This window comes from Osmerus eperlanus, chromosome 2 (assembly GCF_963692335.1).
Source record: "Osmerus eperlanus chromosome 2, fOsmEpe2.1, whole genome shotgun sequence".
NCBI lineage: Eukaryota > Metazoa > Chordata > Actinopteri > Osmeriformes > Osmeridae > Osmerus > Osmerus eperlanus.
This window is the reverse complement of record NC_085019.1, coordinates 20,018,017-20,038,530: the sequence shown is the minus strand read 5'-3', so window position 1 is coordinate 20,038,530 and position 20,514 is coordinate 20,018,017. Positions and strand designations below refer to the sequence as shown.

The 20,514-nt window shown below is 44.7% G+C and overlaps 4 protein-coding genes and 1 non-coding gene across 6 annotated transcripts; 4 read left to right on the top strand and 1 right to left on the bottom strand.

Moving 5' to 3' along the window:
• Positions 1–152: 152 nt before the first annotated feature.
• On the top strand, positions 153–6,413 carry rangap1a (RAN GTPase activating protein 1a). 2 transcript variants are annotated; one of them, XM_062479373.1, is made up of 16 exons: positions 153–296; positions 802–921; positions 1,154–1,281; positions 1,444–1,503; positions 1,813–1,992; positions 2,454–2,588; positions 2,767–2,925; positions 3,034–3,147; positions 3,381–3,480; positions 3,612–3,696; positions 3,974–4,124; positions 4,271–4,387; positions 4,511–4,616; positions 4,900–4,988; positions 5,315–5,436; positions 5,670–6,413. In XM_062479373.1, the coding sequence occupies exons 2-16, from the start codon at positions 810–812 to the stop codon at positions 5,749–5,751; spliced, it is 1,740 nt and encodes a 579-aa protein (XP_062335357.1). In that variant the 5' UTR covers positions 153–296; positions 802–809; the 3' UTR covers positions 5,752–6,413. The 2 variants fall into 2 exon arrangements, with proteins under 2 accessions (XP_062335357.1, XP_062335365.1); XM_062479381.1 differs by lacking the exon at positions 153–296 and having other exon boundaries at positions 5,315–5,472.
• A 758-nt stretch (positions 6,414–7,171) lies between these two features.
• Positions 7,172–11,697, top strand: chadla (chondroadherin-like a). The gene is made up of 8 exons (XM_062479282.1): positions 7,172–7,424; positions 7,818–7,994; positions 8,203–8,397; positions 8,614–8,915; positions 9,375–9,879; positions 10,048–10,734; positions 10,902–11,068; positions 11,172–11,697. The coding sequence occupies exons 2-8, from the start codon at positions 7,818–7,820 to the stop codon at positions 11,500–11,502; spliced, it is 2,364 nt and encodes a 787-aa protein (XP_062335266.1). The 5' UTR covers positions 7,172–7,424; the 3' UTR covers positions 11,503–11,697.
• A 220-nt stretch (positions 11,698–11,917) lies between these two features.
• On the top strand, positions 11,918–11,989 carry trnaq-cug (transfer RNA glutamine (anticodon CUG)). Its single transcript has one exon. It is a non-coding gene; the product is annotated as a tRNA-Gln (tRNA).
• A 169-nt stretch (positions 11,990–12,158) lies between these two features.
• rbx1 (ring-box 1, E3 ubiquitin protein ligase) lies at positions 12,159–14,101 on the top strand. The gene is made up of 5 exons (XM_062480203.1): positions 12,159–12,310; positions 12,876–12,954; positions 13,136–13,206; positions 13,639–13,724; positions 13,846–14,101. The coding sequence occupies exons 1-5, from the start codon at positions 12,179–12,181 to the stop codon at positions 13,856–13,858; spliced, it is 381 nt and encodes a 126-aa protein (XP_062336187.1). The 5' UTR covers positions 12,159–12,178; the 3' UTR covers positions 13,859–14,101.
• A 1,319-nt stretch (positions 14,102–15,420) lies between these two features.
• st13 (ST13 Hsp70 interacting protein) lies at positions 15,421–20,513 on the bottom strand. Its single transcript, XM_062479706.1, has 13 exons — positions 20,332–20,513; positions 19,799–19,936; positions 19,466–19,514; positions 19,224–19,317; positions 18,802–18,875; positions 18,558–18,624; positions 17,894–17,978; positions 17,561–17,671; positions 17,308–17,410; positions 16,906–17,022; positions 16,679–16,784; positions 16,479–16,573; positions 15,421–16,361 (listed from the first exon to the last, which is right to left on the bottom strand). Exons 2-13 carry the CDS (start codon positions 19,906–19,908, stop codon positions 16,230–16,232), a joined length of 1,143 nt encoding a protein of 380 aa, XP_062335690.1. The 5' UTR covers positions 19,909–19,936; positions 20,332–20,513; the 3' UTR covers positions 15,421–16,229.
• Position 20,514: the final 1 nt, after the last annotated feature.

Here is a 20,514-nt window from a genome sequence, read left to right as displayed (position 1 = left end):
CCGAATACATTCGGATGTCGCACTAAATTTCACTATTTTTTTTAACTGAAAATGACATAATCGGATTTGTTGTTGGGCTTGCTTTTAATAGCAAAACAACTGAAGACAGACACTATCCAAATGTTATTAGAACTACAAGTCCCATCACCACATCTCGCTGTTTCTCTCACTTACCAGACCGGGTTGTGTGGTCCAGTTTGAAAGAACAGAGCGAGCGGGAGACAGCGAGTGTTAGCTTCGGCCTTAAACATAGCACTCTTAACAACAGGGTTGAGATCCATAAACATTTGCATTTGGTGAGCTTATAAACACTGTTCATAATTTGCACGAAATACGTCTAATTGACAACAATAAGAGCTGTTGTCCATGGACAGTTGACAAGGAAGAGTTAGCTGTTAAACATTAGCTAGCTAGCTAACCAGCAAATGTGTGTTGCTGGAAGGCCGTTCTAGTGCTTGCCACTTGTAGCTTGGTTATTAAGAATGAAAGTCGAGTCGCATGTAAACATTTAGCACTAAACTGACGGGAAACATTTCGACTACCCGTAACGGTAGCTCTATATTCAAATGCCAGCTCTATACTTTGCTATGTAGCTAGCTGTGTACTAAACTAACGTTGGTTGTAGGCAGCAGTAATCAGCATGAGAATAAACCAGCTCATGACTGAGGCACTCATAATAATCCTTACATGGCCGTTAGATTCGTGTAAACTAATGATTATGTAATTTGGGCACTGAACCTTAGAGCTTATAAAAGAGAACAGGCACATGGTATAACTAAGTGTGTTTGTGTATGTGCATAGGTGTTCCAATGGCAACCGATGATGTATCACAGTTGGCTGACTCTCTAGCCAAAACTCAGGTGGTTGAGGGAGAGTTGAGCTATAAGGGCCAGGGGCGCAAACTGGACAATGCACAGTCTGGTGAGTATGCATGTACGCCTTACATTTTATACCTTGATGTAAGTCATACCTTAATATTCACGCATATGTTGATATTCCCTTGATATTTCCAGTCGAATCAAACATATTTTTATAGCACTAAATCTAAAATGCCAATTTGACATGATCACCATAGTATGTCATACACAATTCTCTAACTCACAATTTCTTCTCTGTGGTTGTCTCTTTCTCGCACACCTTTCTTCTCCTTCAGTGGAAGAAATTGTTAAGGAGATCCAGGACTTCCAGGGTCTTCAGGCTCTGAGGCTGGAGGGGAACACCATTGGTGTGGAGGCTGCACAGGCTATCGCTAAGGCTCTGGAGACCAAGAGCGAGTTTAAGGTGCCAACCAGCCGTCGAGTGGTATACGGGATGTCTTTAGAAGTTTCAGTGTGGGGGTGTTCGGGCTGTTCCAACCAGAAGCCATGTTAAAAGAAGATCATCTGAAATGCCGTCAGTGTCACTCAATTTCTCTTGCTGTTGCTTTCTGTGTCTCTTCTCCAGTGCTGTTACTGGAGTGACATGTTCACTGGCCGACTGCGTTCTGAGATCCCTCCTGCTCTGGTGAGATGTCTCTGCTGCTAAATTGAATGCAGGATTGCATTTCCAAATTCAGAACCTCCCCTTTTCTAATGATGGATATCCAGTGTCAGGGCGTGTTTGACTGCTCTGGACTATAAATGCGACTAATCAGTAAATCTTATGTGAATGTAGCAGCGGGTAGGAGAGGCAGGCCCACACCCTTCTCTCTCTCTCTCTGCAACTCTGTCAGGTCGCTGATTTACTTATGAGAGCAAAGGAACCTAAGATGCATGTTTGACATAACAATGGGCCTGAGCCTCAAACATGTTTGACCGTCTGTCGTGTTGGTAGAACTCCCTGGGCGATGCCCTGATGAAGGCAGGGGCCAGGCTGACCGTGCTGGACCTCAGTGACAACGCCTTCGGACCGGATGGGGTCAAGGGCATCGAGAGGCTGCTGAAAAGCACTGCCTGCCACACGCTGCAGGAGCTGAAGCTCAATAACTGTGGCATGGGCATCGGAGGAGGAAAGGTGAGTGTGTTCGGTTTAGATGAGACCAATCGCATTACCGATTCATTTATCCCCCTCAGCTGTAAAGCTTTAGAATTGTAGGTAATGTTTAGTAGGAAGATAATTAAAGTGATTTACTTTAAATGTGTTTGTTTTGGTTTTATGGGATTGATTGTTTTAGATGCTCATATGCTGCATACCAAATTTCCCCAAGGAAATGAATAAAGATGAACTGAATTGTTATAAGACCAGTTTCCCACTATATAGACACTATATAAATCCAGTTCTTCAACTTGAAAAAAGTGCATGGAGATTCAGTATTGAAAGAGCTTTTAGTTTATTTGTTCCTTATCTGTGACTAGCCTGAACCCGGTGTACTGGGACTGGCCTTGATCAAGCTTTTATGGCATTATGAAGACATGTTTTGGCTGCTGCTTTAGATACATAGAGCATCAATGTAGCTGTATTTGTGTTGTTTGCAGATCTTGGCTGCAGCATTGACAGAGTGCCATAAACAATCCACTGCCAAAGGTAACCCCCTCAGATTAAAAGTGTTCATCGCCGGACGGAACCGCCTAGAGAACGATGGGGCTACAGCTCTAGCCCATGCCTTCCAGGTACAAATACACCCATTACATTCTCTGGCAGTCACATCCCGCATTGTACACATCCAGAGTTGTTCGTTGTAAGTTGTTGCGATAAAGATAATTGGCTCTTTGATTACTGTGATATTTAGATAATTACTGTGGAATCAGTTCCATGTCCACTGAACACTTTTTCTCCCCCTTTCCACAGTTGATGGGCAGTCTGGAGGAGGTGCACATGCCCCAGAATGGCATCAACCACCCAGGGGTGACAGCCCTGGCCACTGCCGTGCAGCACAACCCTGACCTCCGCGTCCTCAACCTCAACGACAACACCTTCACCAAGAAAGGAGCCATCGCCATGGCCCAGGTACACCCATTTGGGCCGGCCACACGTGTGTGTTTGTGTGTGCATGCACGTGTGTGTTTTGTCTCGGTGAGTGTATTTCTGTACTAACAGTCCATGCGTCTTCCCAAGGGCCTGAAACATCTCCGCAGTGTCCAGGTGATTAACTTCGGTGACTGTCTGGTGCGTTCCGAGGGGGCCATTGCTATAGCAGAGACCGTGTCAGAGGGCCTGCCCATCCTCAAGGTAAGCAACAGCCCTTCAGTGCAGGGACACCTCTTGGGACATACTGGATGTTGTACTTATTAGTTAATGGAGGGGATTCTGGGGCCGTGGAATGGTAGCCACAGTCTCTGACAACCTCCACCACGTGTCACAAAGAACATCTATTACGCTGTTTGACAGATTTTCAAACTCATAGAGTTGAATTTTTCCTAGTTTGTTCTAATTGATTAGCCTGCGTTCGTCTCTCCTCTCAGGAGTTGAATCTTTCGTTCGGGGAGATCACAGAGGAAGCTGCTCTTGTGGTGGCACAGGCTGTCCAGGGAAAAGATCACCTGGAGAAGCTGGACCTGAATGGTACACTCACAGTTTACATTAAGCATTCTTTACGTCCCATGCTTGGAATCCTTTTTTTTTTTTTTTTTTTTTAAAGCTGTTTGAATCAGCAACTGAATCAGCACCACACAATGTCCATTTCCTCTCCTCAGGTAACTGTCTAGGAGAGGACGGCTGTGAAGCTCTGAGAGAGACCATGGACAGCATGGACATGGGAAACCTGCTGGGATCTCTCAGGTACGCATGACTTCTAGCCCCCCGTTTGATTTTTGGGAGAGAAACAGTCAAACAAAGTCTGCTTGGACCTTGCGAAATATATCCGTGAATCACATATTTTGTTTCTTTTGTGTCCATGTGTTCCACACCTGGGACGGGGGTTTGAGGGTTTCAAAGTCAAACATGTTTTGTCATCTTCTACTTACAGGTGGAAACGTAATTTTCTGGGTTGTGAACAGTGTTTACAATCCATATCTAAGCTCTAAGGCTGGTTTCCTCATCATGTCTTATTTCCCAGTGATGACGAAGGGGAGCCAGAGGATGAAGATGACGATGACGATGAGGAGGATGACGAGGAAGATGTTGATGAGGAGGAGGTGGAGGAGGAGGAAGAGGAAGAAGAGGAGGAGGAGGAAGAAGAGGAGGAGGAGAATGGCAGTGTGGACCAGGTTAGAGACTCTGGGATTTAAGAGAACCCTCTTGTTCTGTAGATTAGACCAGTCCTTGTCCAGGGAGACATAGCACCCATATGGCTCTAGATTAGAACATATCACTTTGCTTATTGCTTGACGTCTGACCTTCCTGTCCCTCACAGGTGTCCACCCCCCCGTCCGCCCCGCGGCCCCCAGACGTGTCCTCCTTCCTTAGCTTTCCTTCCCCAGACAAGCTGCTCCGATTGGGGGCCAAGAGGGCTGTTCTTATCCAGCAACAGGTACACGCACACACTTTCTCATCCCTCCACACCTGCTGGTTACACTTGGTCTGACTCTGAACAGGATCTGGTAGATGGTGCTGTTAGCCGGAAAGGTGGTGCGTGACTTTCTTGTCTGTACAGGTGGATGTGGTGGATGCTGGGAAGACTGCAGAGGCCTTCCTCAAGATCTCTTCAGTGTACAAGGAGGAGGATGAGGAGGTCAAGGCTGCAGTACTGGACAGTGTTGGTAAGAGTCCCTCTAAGAAACAGGTTATATTTCATATTTTATATCCAAGGCATTGGGTGTTCACTTTAGAAGCATTATTTCTTTGGAAAATACTTTGTTCTTAGAAGACTTAAACCTCTACCATAAGGGAAATTATGGGTATGATTATGATTCTGATGAATAAGAAATACCGATAATTTCATAATAATGTCATAATCATATGATTATGAAATTATGGGTATTTCTTATTTTCTTAAAGAGAGAAAATATATTTAGTTCTTCCTTTTTTTTTTCTCTCATGCAGATGCAGTTCTAAAAAAAGCATTCTCCAGTCCTTCCTTTGAAGGCTACACCTTTGTATCATCTATATTAGTGATGCTGGGACTCCTCAAGGTATTTGTCCATTAAACACATCTTCCTTTCCATTCTGCTTTGATCCTGTTTGGGGGAAAAAACTGTTGAAAAATGTTTTTATTTGAACAAAAGATGTCCCCTCATCTTACGTCGCAACTCATAATATCTGGCGACAGGGGAATCGTCCTAAGAGAGGGACACCAACTTTCACGTTGGTTCTTCACTTAACCTGAAGGTTGGTTCTTCACTTAACCTGAAGGTTAACCTGAAGGTCAAGTGAAGACTTGACCCTTTGAGAGAAAAAGCAAAAATGTTGCTGTCCCTCACATTCATTCTCTCCCCCTCCCCTGCCCGTGTGGTGTCAGAGTGAGGACAAGGTGAAGCCGGTGCGCGTGGTGCCTGGTCACCTGCAGGCCCTGGAGCACGCTGTGCGTCAGGACTACTTCCCTAAGGAGCACATTGCCGTGTTGAAGGCCTTCATGTCCCGGTAAGGACGTGTGAGGGGCGGCGGCACAGCTCACAGGTACCCCCTCCAACTGCAGACACACAGCGTGTCTGTCTCTGTTTCCCTCTCGTACTCTCTCACAAATAGGCGCTCTACACGCCTTATGTTGCTAAGTCTTGTTCTGGTGCTATTAAGTGGAAAATGCATTGTTTTGCTTTTATACAGTGTTGTCATTGTGTTTGTGTGCGTGTGTATGTCTGTGCGTGGCCCTCCAGACACAGCGAGGCCCTTGAGTCGTGCTGCGGAGCCAGGACCTGCCTCCAGTCCACACTGCAGAGGGTCCAGTCTGAGAGCTGAGCCACACAAGACCACCAATGCACAACCCACCCGCTCTACCTGGACTAAACCCCAACTAGGAGGGGCACTGAACACCGCAATGGACTGAAGAATTTACACTCCACTGACACAGAGGAGTGAGCCGACGCACACAAGGATTAACCACATCGAAGCACACTTCTGCTCTGATCCCTGCCTTTGACAGAGAGGAGAGAGACGGACTTACACAAGCATGGGAGCTATATCATGGACTTTTTTTGTGGAATAGAATTAGGTTGTTAACTGTGGGACTGACTGACTGAACTTTTAGACACGCACACACGTTCTCACAGTGGGACACATCTATGGTGGGAGTTTTGGATTGTACTGTGGCGAGGTGGTGTGGACAAACTTCTGGTCTCCTGGTTTACTCCTGTATTGTACTCACAAAATACATATGAAAGGTTTAAAAAAAAAAAAAAAGATAGATAGAAAGATGGATAGAAAAATGTTAGAAGACAATGCTGGGGCTACAGGAAGCGACAAATCGTATCTGTGTATTAATACAGTAGTAACAATCAAAAGGGAAGAGCAGAAAAACTGGGATCTCTGCTTGTTAATGGTATTGATCAGATACAGTACTGAGTTGTAATCAGCTGGAATAACACAGACCTCAAAATAAAATATAGTTCAATTGAAATGTACTGCAGGAGTAGCTTGTTTCTTGGCTTTGACCAACGATTTAAATGTAACTTAATGATTTGCCAATATGTCTGGGTAAAATGGCAAATTTGTTTTTACAGTACAGCACAAAGTTGGATATTGTTCAGTTGAAGAGGACATGGCTTTAAGTAAATGTTGAAGTATGTGTCCTTACACTTGATCTGGAAATTATATCAGGCTGACAGTGCTCTTTAGAATGAATACTGTATTTGTAGTAGATCTGGTCATCTGTCTAGTTTAGGACATGGCATGATGGCATGAGACATTGCCAACAGACATTAAGGTCATTTTTTGGCACATCAAGCAATCAAAACACAAAAATCATCCAGTTCTTTTTTGACAAATGTTTTATGGGGCACTTTTATCTATCTAGTAAGCAATGTGAAGGCCAATGACTCCCACAGACGATCTTAAGAGACAGTCCAATGCTTATTCTCAAAGACTAGGGTCTTTGTTTATGCTCAACTTTCTTTGAGCACTTTGCCAGTGAAATCTTTTACAGTTTCAACATTAAACTTAGAAGAGAAAACTTTGGAGTGGGATTTCATTCCTTTTTGCACAGCTCACTGGAAGGGAGAAGGTTGACATTGTCAATTGTTGGCCCTGATTTAAATGTATTGTTGATAGTTGCATTCCCCATTTCAAATCAGGTCTTCTCAATTAAATACTTTAGCAAATACTACACTCGGTCGGTGGTAACGGTGTCTTCTTAGTCTACCTCCAACCTGTCCGAAATGTATTGACCTGGTGTTAATTTAAAGAAGGGGGGCGCAGGTTCTTAGACTCACAACGCAAGAATTTGCCAAAGCCGTGTTTGAGACTCCTCACTCTTTCAAATGCACAGATATTTTAACAACGCAAAGTATAGTGTGTGCGTGAATAACCTAGCCTCACATCAGTCGGGCGCAGGTCAATTATCCTGATTTCGGAGCCGATACACTTATCGAAGAGCTATCGCATTGGATGAGGGATTATAGATTTCTGCAAGAAAGGTACTGCAAATCTTTATTATTTTAAAAGATATTTCAGTTCTATACATTTTTACTCTTGGGTCTGATAGATTTAGGCTATTAGGCAACTTTAGATAGGCTTTAGGAAGTCGACCAAATCCGTTACAATATAGCCTACAGTTTATTGTGTTTGTCTAATTTATAAATGTGATAGGTTATTTAGTATAAAGCCTAGTAGGATTATTACGATAATATTCTACTGAGGGTTTGTTTGAACCTCGTTTAATCAAACCAAGAGTTTTCTAATTTTATCAGAGCAATTGTATCCGTTTATTAGTCCTTGTTCAGTTGCACATTCTAAATTCACTGTAGGACCTACGTAGTTTTGAATAAAGCGTAATGTAACGTAAATAAATACGTTTTATTCCAACACAGATGCATTCCTTAGCCGATTGCGTTACAATGCTCTCGATCTGGGTGCTGATACTTTGGGCAGCAGTTTTGCCATCGCACGCAGGCAAGTGCCCCAAGTTTTGCATCTGTGACAGCTCCAAACTCACAGTAGCCTGCATCGGCAAGAATCTGACTGAAGTTCCACTCACCATAGATGAGGTAAATGTAAAATATCCCAAACTACTCATGACTTTATGATGGAAACCCCATGCATTCTTGCAATGATGCTGTCATTCTCCGGTCTATTTAATGAATACGATTTTGTTTTTACCCTATGAATAATTTTGTTCAAGATCAATATTTAATATAAATAATACAACAATAGTGTTACAAATTCCTCATACCTCCAAATGGTTTATTAATTTAGATCACAGTGAAACTGGACTTGAAGAACAACAATCTTCAGGTCCTGCCACCAGGCGCGTTCCTGCATACACCATATCTCACCCACCTCACCCTGCAGCGCTGCAACATCAGGACAGTGAAGGAGGGGGCTTTTCGCACCCTGAGTCGCCTGGTCTCCCTCAACCTGGCCAACAACAACATAGAGATCCTCTACCAGGTGAAACGTTTTTGTATGTCCATTTCAGAATGCTGCTCACAACCCTGTGTCCTCTCCTTTACCTGGTTATAGGTCTCGTGTGTAGATTTACACAAACAGGGGAACATGGGAGTTAACAACCTTCTGGACTGAAATACACATCTGTAAGTTTGTCCAATTGGGCTACATACTTCAGTCTCTGACTTCTCTATCATTCCTCCCCCCCTCCATCACCAGGAGTCCTTTGACGGCCTCTCCTCCTTGAAGCAACTGCAGCTGGAACACAACCGTGTTGAGGAGATCCGACTTGGGACCTTCACTCAGCTGGGCTTCCTCAACATGCTCTCCCTCACACACAACCAGCTGGTCTACATCCCCAACATGGCCTTCCAGGGTCTGCACAACATTAAATGGCTGCGTCTTAGCCACAACTCTCTCAACAACCTGGCCACTGAAGCCTTTGCCAGTCTCTTCACTCTCACACGCCTCAGCCTTGACCACAACGAGTTGCAGTTCTTCCCTTCCTCGACCATGACCAGGTGAGGTTGGGGTGGAAATATGTCTCAAAAAATGTAAAAAATAATCTTTAACAAAGGATGACAATTTATAGTTGTTTGTTTTGAGTTTTATTAAGCGTGCAAGCTGATACATAGCCTACAGACATTAACAAAAGTGCTTCTACCTTATGTGCGCTGATCCTACGGCTTGGTACTCCCTTTATAGTCTAAAGAATGAATGCAGGTTGTGAGGGGAGTCCCCCCTTGAAACCAGATGCCAGGACCATAAACAGACCATAAACCTGGCCTCCTATCTCCATCATAAATTAATAGTAACATCCCCGTTAGCTGCATTCCAGAGTAAGGGACATGTCAACAATAAGTATTTAGGGTTTGGACAATAGAGCATTAATTGTTTCCCCCCCCAATATATGTTCTTCTGAACAAACACACACACCCATCCACCCCTGTGTTTGACTGACGTCTCTTTATCCAACTCAGATTACCGGAGGTCACCCGACTTGACCTGAGCTTCAACCCAATGACCTACCTGGGCGAGGAGGCTGTGTCCATGCCCAAACTCACCCACCTCTACTTGGACCACATGTCCCTGCAGGACATTTCAGACACAGCTATGTCCCAGGCTCCTTGCCTCTCCCACCTGGACCTCAGCCACAACCAGCTGAGGTACCTGGAGCCCCTCTCTGGACCCAAGCAGCTTGTGCGCCTTAACCTCACAGGAAACCCCATCCAGTGCAGCTGCTATCTGCGGCCCCTTAAGGTTTGGGCCAGGCAGAGCAAAGTGAAACTGCTGGGGGCCTGTGTGGGGCCCCCTCACTTGTCTGACGAGCCTTTGGAGGCAGTGGGGCCCCTGGAGATGCGCTGCCGGAGCAGGGAAGACATGCTGAACGAGGAGTTGGAGGAGAAGGTGCAGAGCAGGGAGGAGGCCCTGCCCACAGTCAAGCCTAAGAAGAAGACTAAGTGCCCGGATGACTGTGACTGTGATGTGAGTGGTCATCGTTAATACATTTTTATTTGGGTTCAGCTTTAGTAGTCAAAGTCTATGTCTCTGTATCAGATGTAATATTCAGCTATCCTACATATCCTTTAAACACAAGTCGTTGAATCCTCCTCATCACTGAATGCGACGTCTCTCTCTCCATCCCCTGCTTAGGTTGAGGCTCAGCATGCCACCTGTGAGGGACGGGGTTTTACCAAAGTTCCCCGTGGCTATCCCTCCACCACCCAGCTCCTGGATCTTCGTGGCAACCACTTCCACTATCTCCCTGGTAACAGTTTTCCTGGAACAGAACAGGTGGTGTCTCTGCACCTGGACTTTTGTAAGATCCATGACATAGAGTCTGGTGCCTTCCGGAGCATGAAGGGCCTTGTCTACCTTTACCTATCCAACAATGATCTCACCTCACTGGGCCCAGAGACCTTCACAGGGGCCCTGGAGCTCACCTATCTTCACCTGGAGGGGAATAGGCTTGCCAACTTCCCTGACGCTGCCCTCTCTGGCCTGTCCAGCCTACTGGTGCTCCACCTGGAGGGTAATGCTATCGCTAAGCTGGAGCCCTCAGGCCTGCTCTCTACAACCCCCGGGCTGAGAGGACTCTACTTGACTAACAACACTATATCAAGCATTGCCCCCGGCGCCCTGGACTCGACCCACCTTGATACACTTCACCTGGAGGCCAATAAGCTTCCAGAGGTGCCTACTCATGCTCTGTCCAAGACACCCAGTTTAGAGGAGCTCCGCCTCTCAGGGAATCCTATTCGCTGGGTTGGACCAAAGGCATTACTTCCTTTCTCTGGGCGTCTGAAGCAGCTCCATATGGATGATATGGGTTTGGAGAAGGTAAGGAAAACCGTTAACACATCAGCTGATGATCACGTCAGTAATAAATTCAATTGCAACCTCTTTTTTACATGGTCATCCCCTTCATCTATCCTCCATATCTTTTTCGTAGTCAGTGTCCTTCCTCTGTGTTGATAGGTGTGTGTGGTCTCCTCACTCCTCCTTAGATGGCCAAGGACTCACTAGCAGGACTAGGCTCTGGGCTGAAGGTGCTCTCTCTGGGGGGGAACCAGCTGAAGGAGCTGCCAGACTTGAGGCCCCTCTCTGGCCTGGAGGCCATCAACCTGGCTGGCAACCCTTTGCTGTGTGATTGCCTGCTGCTGCCCCTGCGCAGGTAAATCTGATTCACCCTCACAGACACACATGCAAATATGCCCTTGCACCTGTATACACAGTTAGGCTATCCGTTTCATTGCTCTGTTCCTTTCTCTGCCCAGGTGGATGGAGAAAGTTCCCCTAAAGACGACTGCCACTTGCGGTCACCCTCCTGAACTCCGCGGTCAGAATGTCAGACATGTCCATGTCTTCAAGGGCTGTCCAGAAGAAAAGGTCACCCCAGGAAAGTCCTTCGAGGGTCCAAAGACCCCAAAATCCAGCAAGCCTAAACCCACCATCCTTCACGTGACAAAAGGGAAAGTCAAACTGCCAGTAAGGGCCATAGCCAAGCCAAACATAGCCAAGCCCAATAAGGCCAAAGCAAAGCCTGAAAAGAAGCCCCCACTGACTGAAAATAACAAGAAGGCTGTACAGCCTAAATTACGAATTTAACAGACATACAATGAACATGAGGTGTTTTGGTGTACTGTTGAACTACATTGTAATGCCCGATCTGTCCAACAGGTGTCATACATGTCTACGATCAGAGACCCTAGTCTTGTTCTCTTTTTTTCTGTATGCACTATCGATGATTTGTCATACATAATAAATGGGAAGAGAATCAATAGAGTGTCATTTTGGAGTAGATTTTACAACAACCATTTTTACATTTATATGATGTAACTCCATCCCAATGAAATAGGGGTTGTGTTGAGTAAGTGAAGGTAAATAAAACCAATTCTGACCAGTCAGGCTAAGAACTGACAGAGACTCTGGATGTTTTATATTCCAAGATGTCACAATGACTTAAATCAACATGGCAAATTTATGATATTTATACAATATTTGTTGTGAAGTAGCGCACAGCGGTTCTATGGTGTAATGGTTAGCACTCTGGACTCTGAATCCAGCGATCCGAGTTCAAATCTCGGTAGGACCTGTGTTTTGAACGTTTAAAATGTTAATTTTGAGAATGGCAGGATACAAACTTCGTAGCTCGACATTAAAATGTGGTTACATTCACCGATTATTTTTATAATCGGTGAATTTTGTTTTATTATTTTTTAACTATTTTGATATGTACATGCTGACTTACCCTTTAAAATTCGCGCAGTACAAATTTTCCCGGATGCACACTACACCAGTCTCGCGCATTCTCTACTTCAACGCTTTCAGAGTCAAGATGGCAGCAGCTATGGATGTTGATACCCCAAGTGGCACAAACAGTGGAGCGAGCAAGAAACGTTTTGAAGTGAAGAAGGTATTAATTTATGTACTGCTTTGATTAACTTTTGGTTGTAACTTGTCAAACTAGGCGAAGTCAGTCTTAACAACGTCAAAACCGATTTTGCTAACGTTAGTCAGCCATTTGCTAGTAGCTAACTAATTTAGCTAGGTAGCGGTTCAAGGTAGCATAGCAGATTAGGGTACGAAGAATGAATTTGCACTATGCTATAGTGTCGTTAAAAGCTAGCAAGTCAACTTCCTGATTTGTGCCACAGAACTATATGAGATAGATTGAGAGTTATTGTCAACTTAAAGGCGGCCATGTTGATCGCTAGTTAGAGTAGTCTTTCAATTACTGTAAGAAAGGCCACTTGACAGGCTAAGGCCAGCTAGCAAATGTAGCCTGTCACTAGCTAGGGTCGGGAACTAACACAGTAGCGTTAGTTCACCCATCATGTTGCACATCTGACCAAATAATTAGTCTATCGAATATTGACGCTGTGTGGACCTTAATTATTTCAAAATAATAACTTGTACTTAAACAAGACCACTGTGCTAAAATGTAGCCTTCTTTTACACATTTCTTTATTGCTCAATAGTGGAATGCTGTTGCACTCTGGGCATGGGACATTGTTGTGGACAACTGTGCCATCTGCCGGAACCACATCATGGATCTCTGTGAGTAGTTTCTAAAGAAATCTGTATACACGCCACCCTGCTTCTACCTCCTCTCACTACACTGGAGGCAATGAGTGAGGATAAATGGAAGCTGGGAAATAAGACTTTGTGGTGAATCCCATGACACTCCCTTTTAATATTGACAAACTGACATGTCCCCTGCTGTTCTGGTTCCATAAAGGTATAGAGTGCCAGGCCAACCAGGCTTCTGCCACGTCTGAGGAATGCACAGTAGCCTGGGGAGTCTGCAATGTGAGTAACACATTTTCTAGTGGTATTCTTCAAGTGTTACCAATAGATAGTCCAATTTGAAGTTGGAGTTTGTTATAAGCTACAATCTTAAAAATGTACACCATTAAAACTGACACATGCAAGTTCATACTTGCTGTAGTTTCACTTTAGAAAAAATGTTTTTAGTTGATGTGCTGTATTTACAAGGGAAGGGATTAAAGATGTTTGTCTGGGAGTCAGGTGGCTGAGCGGTTAGAGAATCAAGCTAGTAATCTGAAGGTTGCCATTTCGATTCCTGGCCGTGCCAAATGACGTTGTGTCCTTGGGCAAGGCACTTCACCCTACTTGCCTCAGGGAGAATGTCCCTGTACTTACTGTAAGTCGCTCTGGATAAGAGCGTCTGCTAAATGACTAAATGTAAATCTCATCCCTTCTTTTCAACTTTTGTTTTAGCATGCGTTCCATTTCCACTGTATCTCCCGTTGGCTGAAGACTAGGCAGGTGTGCCCTCTAGACAACAGAGAGTGGGAGTTTCAGAAGTGAGTATTGCCACCTGTGAAGTGTATTCGGTGTTACTGGATGAGCTGCAGTCATATAGAGCGATTGGAATGTATTGTGTTATCTCACAGACTGTCTGACCTCTTCCTTTCTCTTATGCAGGTATGGACACTAGGTGCAACACTCTGGACTCGGCCTCCTCTGCCAGTTTCACGCTTAGGCTATTGTTGTTTTGCCCTTCCTTTGTATCTCTCACTGCAACCAGTCTATCAAAGGACATTATTCCACATCTTTCCCTGTCATTGTTTTAGGTTAGCTAAAACAACCTTTTTTTAAGTTGGAATTTGCAATGTTGTTGTAAATTATAATTAAACATTGATGTTCGGCCAAACTTTTGTTTAAAATCTTTGGTCTAAAATGTTTACTGTGTAAACTTTTTACAAACCAGTACATTATGTGCATGCTTTCATCAAAGGCAAATCATTTGGAATTCTAAAACATTTAATGAAGAGATTTATAGAAAAATATTATGGGGAAGGGAATGAGATGGCTACTTAGTGTTGTGAGGGGCTGCAGTGATTAAATGAGGGAATGAAGCAGGCAACCCTCATTTTTCTTCACACCTTTCTGTGTACCCCAGAGAATCAAAGGGATTCTTCAACATTAAGTCCACAACATTTTGGGTAGCGTTAGTCCTTCTGGTGGAGGAAACTGCTTATGCCCCCTCACTACTACCTACTGCTTCTTTCTACTTAAGATAGCAAGGCTGTCTTATGTCGACTAGACACAAAAGTACAGCTCTAAAACCAATACTTTTATAACATACCCCTCAGTCTCCTCAAAAATTCCTCAGCCATCACTCCTTTCTTAACCTTCGTCCAACATGTCAACAGGTTTCTCATCACATAGAACCCCTAGAATGCTCTATGGCACAATAACAGTAGATTCATCCTTTTATCCATATTGTATAATTGGAAAGACTGTCAGTTCCTTTTGCAAAAGCTTTGATTGGTTAGAGGGGTTTCCTCTGGAAGGGGATGAGGCCTAACTTGACTCACCAGATGGTTTGTTACACATAACCACCTGGGAAGTTGTCCTTGGAAAAGGGCAGGTGATTGCAAGAATCATCTATAGCTGCCAGAAGTTCCTCATAAGATGCTGATCCACAAACTAAGAACTTTGAGCTTGGCAAGAGCTCTCACAAGGTTAGGTGAAGTCTCCTAGCTGCACAATGGTATCTATCCCACAGTGCTGTTGAAGTTACTGTAGACCTTCATTGCTAAAGTGTATTTTATTCAATTATTCAACTTTTGTTTCCCTATTTAATTTTTTTTGCGGATGGTCCTCCCTTTCCTCCTGAGACACCACTTGATTAATACTCCCCACTGATACTGAACCTTTAGTGATCTGACTAGTCCATACAGACAGATCAGGCACTGACCCTGGCCAAGTGTGGATCCATGTGGCAGGGAGGGAAGCTAATCCTCCAGAAATGAGCTGGAAGGATTAGCAGGCTAGTGCAGGTGAGAACAGCCTGTTGGCCACAATTTGTCAGTGTTACAGGCTCTACATGACACACTGGATGTATACATAAACCACTGTGACGACATACTCTTACCATTATGATTACAAACCATTATGATTACAGACTTGTATAGTCAGCACACGTGATCAAAGACAACTTAAATTCAACCTAACCATGTTATCCACTAAAGGAAATACAAACTAGAATACAACTGCCAGTTTTGCAACAACCAAAATTTATTGATTTGAATTTATATTTTCAAACATTCAAAATCAAAAAGGACAGATGAATGCATTAAATTGCTTTTTTGCATTTGGAAGGAGAGACACAGGAAACGTGTTACATTACAGTGAAGGTGAGGAAAACGTTACAAAACCTGAGGGAAAAAAACTTGACTGGAAACACCCTACTGTACACATCAACTCCTGATAACAGACAGGCAATGGTTTGGTCAGCTCACTCGAGATCCCAGAAAATGAACCATCAGTGGATTCATGATGTCTTGACTTTGCTGGTAGCTTTTAAGTGAGAGGTTCAGTGTGACTATTCCAGACTGAGGTTAAAGGTAGATCAACCGGTATGTAAGCACAGCCCTAAAGGAGATGGATGGGGAGATTGAAGGGATTCTACATGATAAGGCTCAAACAGGCCTAACTCCCCATCAACAACCATTAAGCAGGTTTTTGCCGAACCACGAAGTGCAAATCGCCATAAAACGGCTGGCCCCCAATTACGAACATTAAGATTTTAGTTTATGTTGCCCCTCCCTCCCTCCCAAACCCTTGGCTAGAGTAAAATATGCAGCATGCCTCTCTTTAGCGCCCCCCCCCCCACACACACACATTTGTATCTCATACAAATCTGCCTGCCTCCCCATTTGACTCAGACACAGTGGAAAACTCAAGTCGATGCTTCTTTGCGCTGCAGGTTAACTTCCACTTAAAACTCTCACCACCTCCTAATCTCCTTTCCTGATCCCCCCCACCAATTTCTGCTCTGCCTTCCTCTCTTCTTCGCCGGCTTATGCTTGTGGTCCTCCAAACTTGGAGCTCAGCTTGGTGATGAGAGCCATGACCTTGGGGTTGCCCTGATACTTGGCAATGTTGGCTGGGTTCTGAGCCACATCCTGGAAAGCTGCCATCACCTCAGGGTCCTGGACGACACCACATACACGATTAGATATGCAGTAAGACATATCACCCCAACAGTGTTTTCAGATCTATTGAGAAACTAGACAACAGGTGTGGCGGGGAGACTTGTGTCCCTTTACCTTCATGGCGTTCAGCACTTCTGGATCGTTGAAGAGGTCGCCCAGTCCTGGCATGCCGAACGGAGACGCTCCACCTCCAAAGCCACCGGCACCACCTGGAGGTCAAGACAACAGCAATGCAATTAACCCCAATACATACTACAGTGCATTTAAAAATGATACGGTTGATGTGGGGTGTAACCATGCCCCCTCTTTCTCACCTGGGAACCCTGGGAAACCTCCGGGCATCCCGGGCATCCCTCCTGGCATCCCGGGCATCCCTCCTGGCATTCCCCCCCCTCCTGCTGCTTGTCTGGCCTCCTCCTCCTGGGGAAGGAAACACAGGAGAGATAATGTAGCCAGATGACATTATCCTCCCCCTTCACTGTCCCAGTCCTCTCCCTGCTGCTGGTGGTGCCCCTGGCGGTGCCCCTGGCGGTGCCCTCACCCTCTGGGCTTTCTCATGCTCCTCCTTGGCTTTCTTGATCCTCTCCTTCTTCTCCTGGAGCTCACGCTCATCCCTCTTGCGCTGATATTTGCGTCGGTGCTCGATGATTTTATTTGCCTGGGGAAAATAAAGCGAAACCGTGAGAAATGAAAGCAGAGAGAAATTCCACGAGAGAAAATAGATTAATTAGGCGAGTGATGTACAAACAGCTCATATATCGAAAAGAACAGCCTAAGAGTTCGGATCGGATGTGCACATTTCTAACAGTATTTCGGTGATCAGTCAAGGAACGGTCTGCATTTACTAGCTGCAGCACCAAGTAACCACATATTAAGCCACCAGGAGCAGTGAACAACAATTACAGTAGCATCTTAATTTCAGTAACAATAACATCTCAAGTACCTTGGGCTGGACCTCTTTCAGCATGGCACTAGCGTCATCATCATAGTCCAGCTTACAGGCAGTGGCCAGGTCCTTAGCTGCTTCCTCCCAGTTCCCAAGCAACCTGATACACAAAACAGGAGGAATCAATTGAGGGGTAGGATGGAACGCGAGTTCCCAAATCCCGATTCTTTCCATTCATGCTTGGGTACTTTCAAACAATATGGCATGCCGATCGCTATTGCGAGTTGGTATTTTATGTCCAGCAGCGTACTTGTGAGCCTTGCCCCTCCACTTGTAGGGCTGTGCAGAGTCAGGGTTGATGTCGATGGCTCGGTCACAGTCTCTCTTGGCTGCGTTGGGCTTCTCCATCCGGATATAAACGCTGATGAAGAGCAGGGGTTGGTTAGTATCATGCAGCTGTGTCCATGTAGAACAGTGTGTCCAGGGTTAGAGCATTGCAGAGGCATCTTAAATATATGACAGTCTTACAACATATACTTGATTTATTATTTTTTTTTGATAAAATGCTTAATAAACGTAAGCTCTCCCTGGATGATCTTGTTGTGTTAGCGGGGCTACATTGTTCTAAAGCTTGGGAACACACCTGGCCCTCTTGGCGTACAAGATGGCTAAACATGGGTTGAGCTTGATGGCCTCAGTGAAAAGGTCCAGGGCTTTCTTCAGGTCACCTAGATTTAACAAGAGGAAAATGGGTAGAAACATTACTTGTGAAGATAAAATAATATGCTGAGAGACAAGACTACCTACTAGGTTTGGGTAATGTTTATGTTTTTACAAAACAGTGCCAAATCGATACTTTTAAAATGGTTCCGGTGCCTAAACTTTGCCTGAACTGATACTTAAAAAATAAAGAATGACAAAAGAGCAACAAAACGATGGTGGATAACAGTAAAGAACTGCTTTTTCATTACAATTTTTTTTTTAATCACTGTTGTCTGTCAAGTTCCTTTCCGTGTTCAGACTTGCATTCACGTGAATTCTCTCAGTCGGGAAATGGTTTTCCTGATTATTCCGACACCACATGAATGCAGTAGGCTATAATTCAACTAGCGATCATGTGCGGTGATGATGCTTCTTACGTCTGTTTCAGAGCAGAGGTCACATTTTTCAAGCGACAGCTCAGGCATTTAAGTGGCACCGAAATGAGGCACCGGAATCTGCGTTCTGATTTGGTCCAGTACATACCGGTCATGTAGGTACTGGTGCCATATTAACACCGGGTTTAGGTTCCCAACCCTACTACCTACCCTCTCCTAATGCATCGATGGCCTCCGTCTTTTTCTCATTGGCCTGATCCATCATTTCCTCTGTGACCTGAAAGAGTAGGAAACGGTTGTCTAGAATGCCTTCTTAAAAGGCATGGCATGCGTTCAGGTGTAAGACATAGCTTCAGTGCTGTACATTCGGTGCTGATGGTGTTCTTTATGCATTATTGATGTTGACAGCCAATTCCTGAGCCTTATGAGCGGAGATTCTCTAGTATGGCCTCACCTCCAGGTTTTCAAAGTCTCCCATCTCCTGGGGTTCATCTGTGTCTGGTTCAATCACCCCCTCATTGTCAATCTCTACGCGACAAAAGTGGCACGTTAGGGATTAATAAGTGCTAAGAACATGTGGTCTGAATTATGTCAGAATTTGAAATAATGTAATTCCTCAGGAATGGAATGCATTGTAAGAATTGCTCAATCCATGCTTGGCAGTGGATTGAGCTGTGAACAGTGCTGCGCTGTTGACCCAGTGGTCACGACATTGTAGCACTACAAACTCAATGAGCCTCTCTCTGTTTACATGTCTGATCAAGAAAAGGGGAAGGAGTGACAAAATAACACCCTGGATTGGAGCGCTTCTCAAATGAATGACTCATAGGATTTGCATAGTGACTTATTTATGTACATGTGTTTGAGTCAAGGTACCTAGGTCGCTCTCCTCACTCTCAGAGGACATGTTGGGCTCAGCAGAGGAATGGGCTGAGGTACGGGGAGGGGCTCCAGCACACGGACAACCACCCTGTAACAGAGGAGGGAGGAGACAAGTGAATGGCTGCATCAGCAGTGGGTCTTCTAAACACGTACAACTATTACAAAATATACCATTACACCTTTTCAATGTCACAAATGGTTAAAACTGCGTTTATAGACTTGGTACCGTTCCTTACCTTGCATGAAGAATCATTTCTGGGTGCTAGTGGAATATTGGCTCCCATTCTGAAACAGTTAATATGATCATTATACACACTGTGATGCACGATGTTTGTTTGCGCTATCGGCTATGGCCATTTAGTTGCAGTCCCACCACCCGTTCTGATGCACTCTGGAGTACGGTCTGTGTGGGTGGGCGTGACTGCGGCAAGATTATTTTTTAACGTAGAAATAACGCAGTTTGAGTGAAAACACTGTTAAAAAAGAGCTTGCGAACCATGTTAAAAAACGTTGAAATGGGCCGCAAATGCAACTGACATTGTTCACTAATGCAGAAAGCGATTACTGACCCCTTCAACCAGGCCCGAACAAAGCCAAGTTCGGGCAGGTGCAATATGGATGGATTTGAACCGCATAGTTCCACAAAAGCCTTCAACTCTGCCACTTTCTGGGAGTCCATTCTGGTCTCTCAGGTCCACCACAACGCACTAAAGAGAAAAACATATAAACCACAGTTATCGTATGTTACAAGCTAGCTAGCGTGATTTGTGGTGAAAGAGTTAGACTAGCTAGCTATAGCATGCAGGGCTAATCTGAGCCGAAGTGGCTAGTTAGCTAGCAAACAAATGAGCTACTCAGCAACCCACTGCTGTAGAACGCACAACAAATGCAGTCAATGTATTCCTAAAACGTCTGTCAGGACACGTGCATTGGCTAACGCAACTTCCAGTGTGGATCTGGTTAGCTGGAAGGTTCTAGAATTTGGACGTTAGCTAGCTATCTAGCCGTGCCTCGTGATAGTTTTGAAGCAACAAAATAATGCGAACATTCAACAATGGCTCATCACATGAATTACAATGGAGAAAATAATTCGGTTCGCTACCTGTGCGAGCAGTAAAATCTTCAATGGCAAGCAAGCAGAGAGGCGGAAAGGGTGCTCCCAAAGCTTCTCTCAATTTCTAGTGTTGGTCTGACAATTTTACTCAGGCTTAAATGAAACAAAAATTAATGGCAATCAAAACAGCGAGGTCCTGTTGTATGGCAACGACTTCAGTCGCAAACAAAT

What these genes read in the sequence shown, in the direction of transcription:
- rbx1 (XM_062480203.1), top strand. Translation starts at nt 12,179, where the DNA reads ATGCACACTACACCAGTCTCGCGCATTCTCTACTTCAACGCTTTCAGA. An exon ending in GAACCACATCATGGATCTCT is followed by an intron (nt 12,955 to 13,135) that starts GTGAGTAGTTTC and finishes GGTTCCATAAAG; the next exon opens with GTATAGAGTGCCAGGCCAAC. An exon ending in TAGCCTGGGGAGTCTGCAAT is followed by an intron (nt 13,207 to 13,638) that starts GTGAGTAACACA and finishes CTTTTGTTTTAG; the next exon opens with CATGCGTTCCATTTCCACTG.
- st13 (XM_062479706.1), bottom strand. Translation starts at nt 19,908, where the DNA reads ATGGACTCCCAGAAAGTGGCAGAGTTGAAGGCTTTTGTGGAACTATGC. An exon ending in GTTCGGGCCTGGTTGAAGGG is followed by an intron (nt 19,515 to 19,798) that starts GTCAGTAATCGC and finishes TAACTGTTTCAG; the next exon opens with AATGGGAGCCAATATTCCAC. An exon ending in GAAATGATTCTTCATGCAAG is followed by an intron (nt 19,318 to 19,465) that starts GTAAGGAACGGT and finishes CCTCTGTTACAG; the next exon opens with GGTGGTTGTCCGTGTGCTGG.
- rangap1a (XM_062479373.1), top strand. Translation starts at nt 810, where the DNA reads ATGGCAACCGATGATGTATCACAGTTGGCTGACTCTCTAGCCAAAACT. An exon ending in TGGGCATCGGAGGAGGAAAG is followed by an intron (nt 1,993 to 2,453) that starts GTGAGTGTGTTC and finishes TGTTGTTTGCAG; the next exon opens with ATCTTGGCTGCAGCATTGAC. An exon ending in AGAATGGCAGTGTGGACCAG is followed by an intron (nt 4,125 to 4,270) that starts GTTAGAGACTCT and finishes TGTCCCTCACAG; the next exon opens with GTGTCCACCCCCCCGTCCGC.
- chadla (XM_062479282.1), top strand. Translation starts at nt 7,818, where the DNA reads ATGCATTCCTTAGCCGATTGCGTTACAATGCTCTCGATCTGGGTGCTG. An exon ending in ACATAGAGATCCTCTACCAG is followed by an intron (nt 8,398 to 8,613) that starts GTGAAACGTTTT and finishes CTCCATCACCAG; the next exon opens with GAGTCCTTTGACGGCCTCTC. An exon ending in CGGATGACTGTGACTGTGAT is followed by an intron (nt 9,880 to 10,047) that starts GTGAGTGGTCAT and finishes TCCCCTGCTTAG; the next exon opens with GTTGAGGCTCAGCATGCCAC.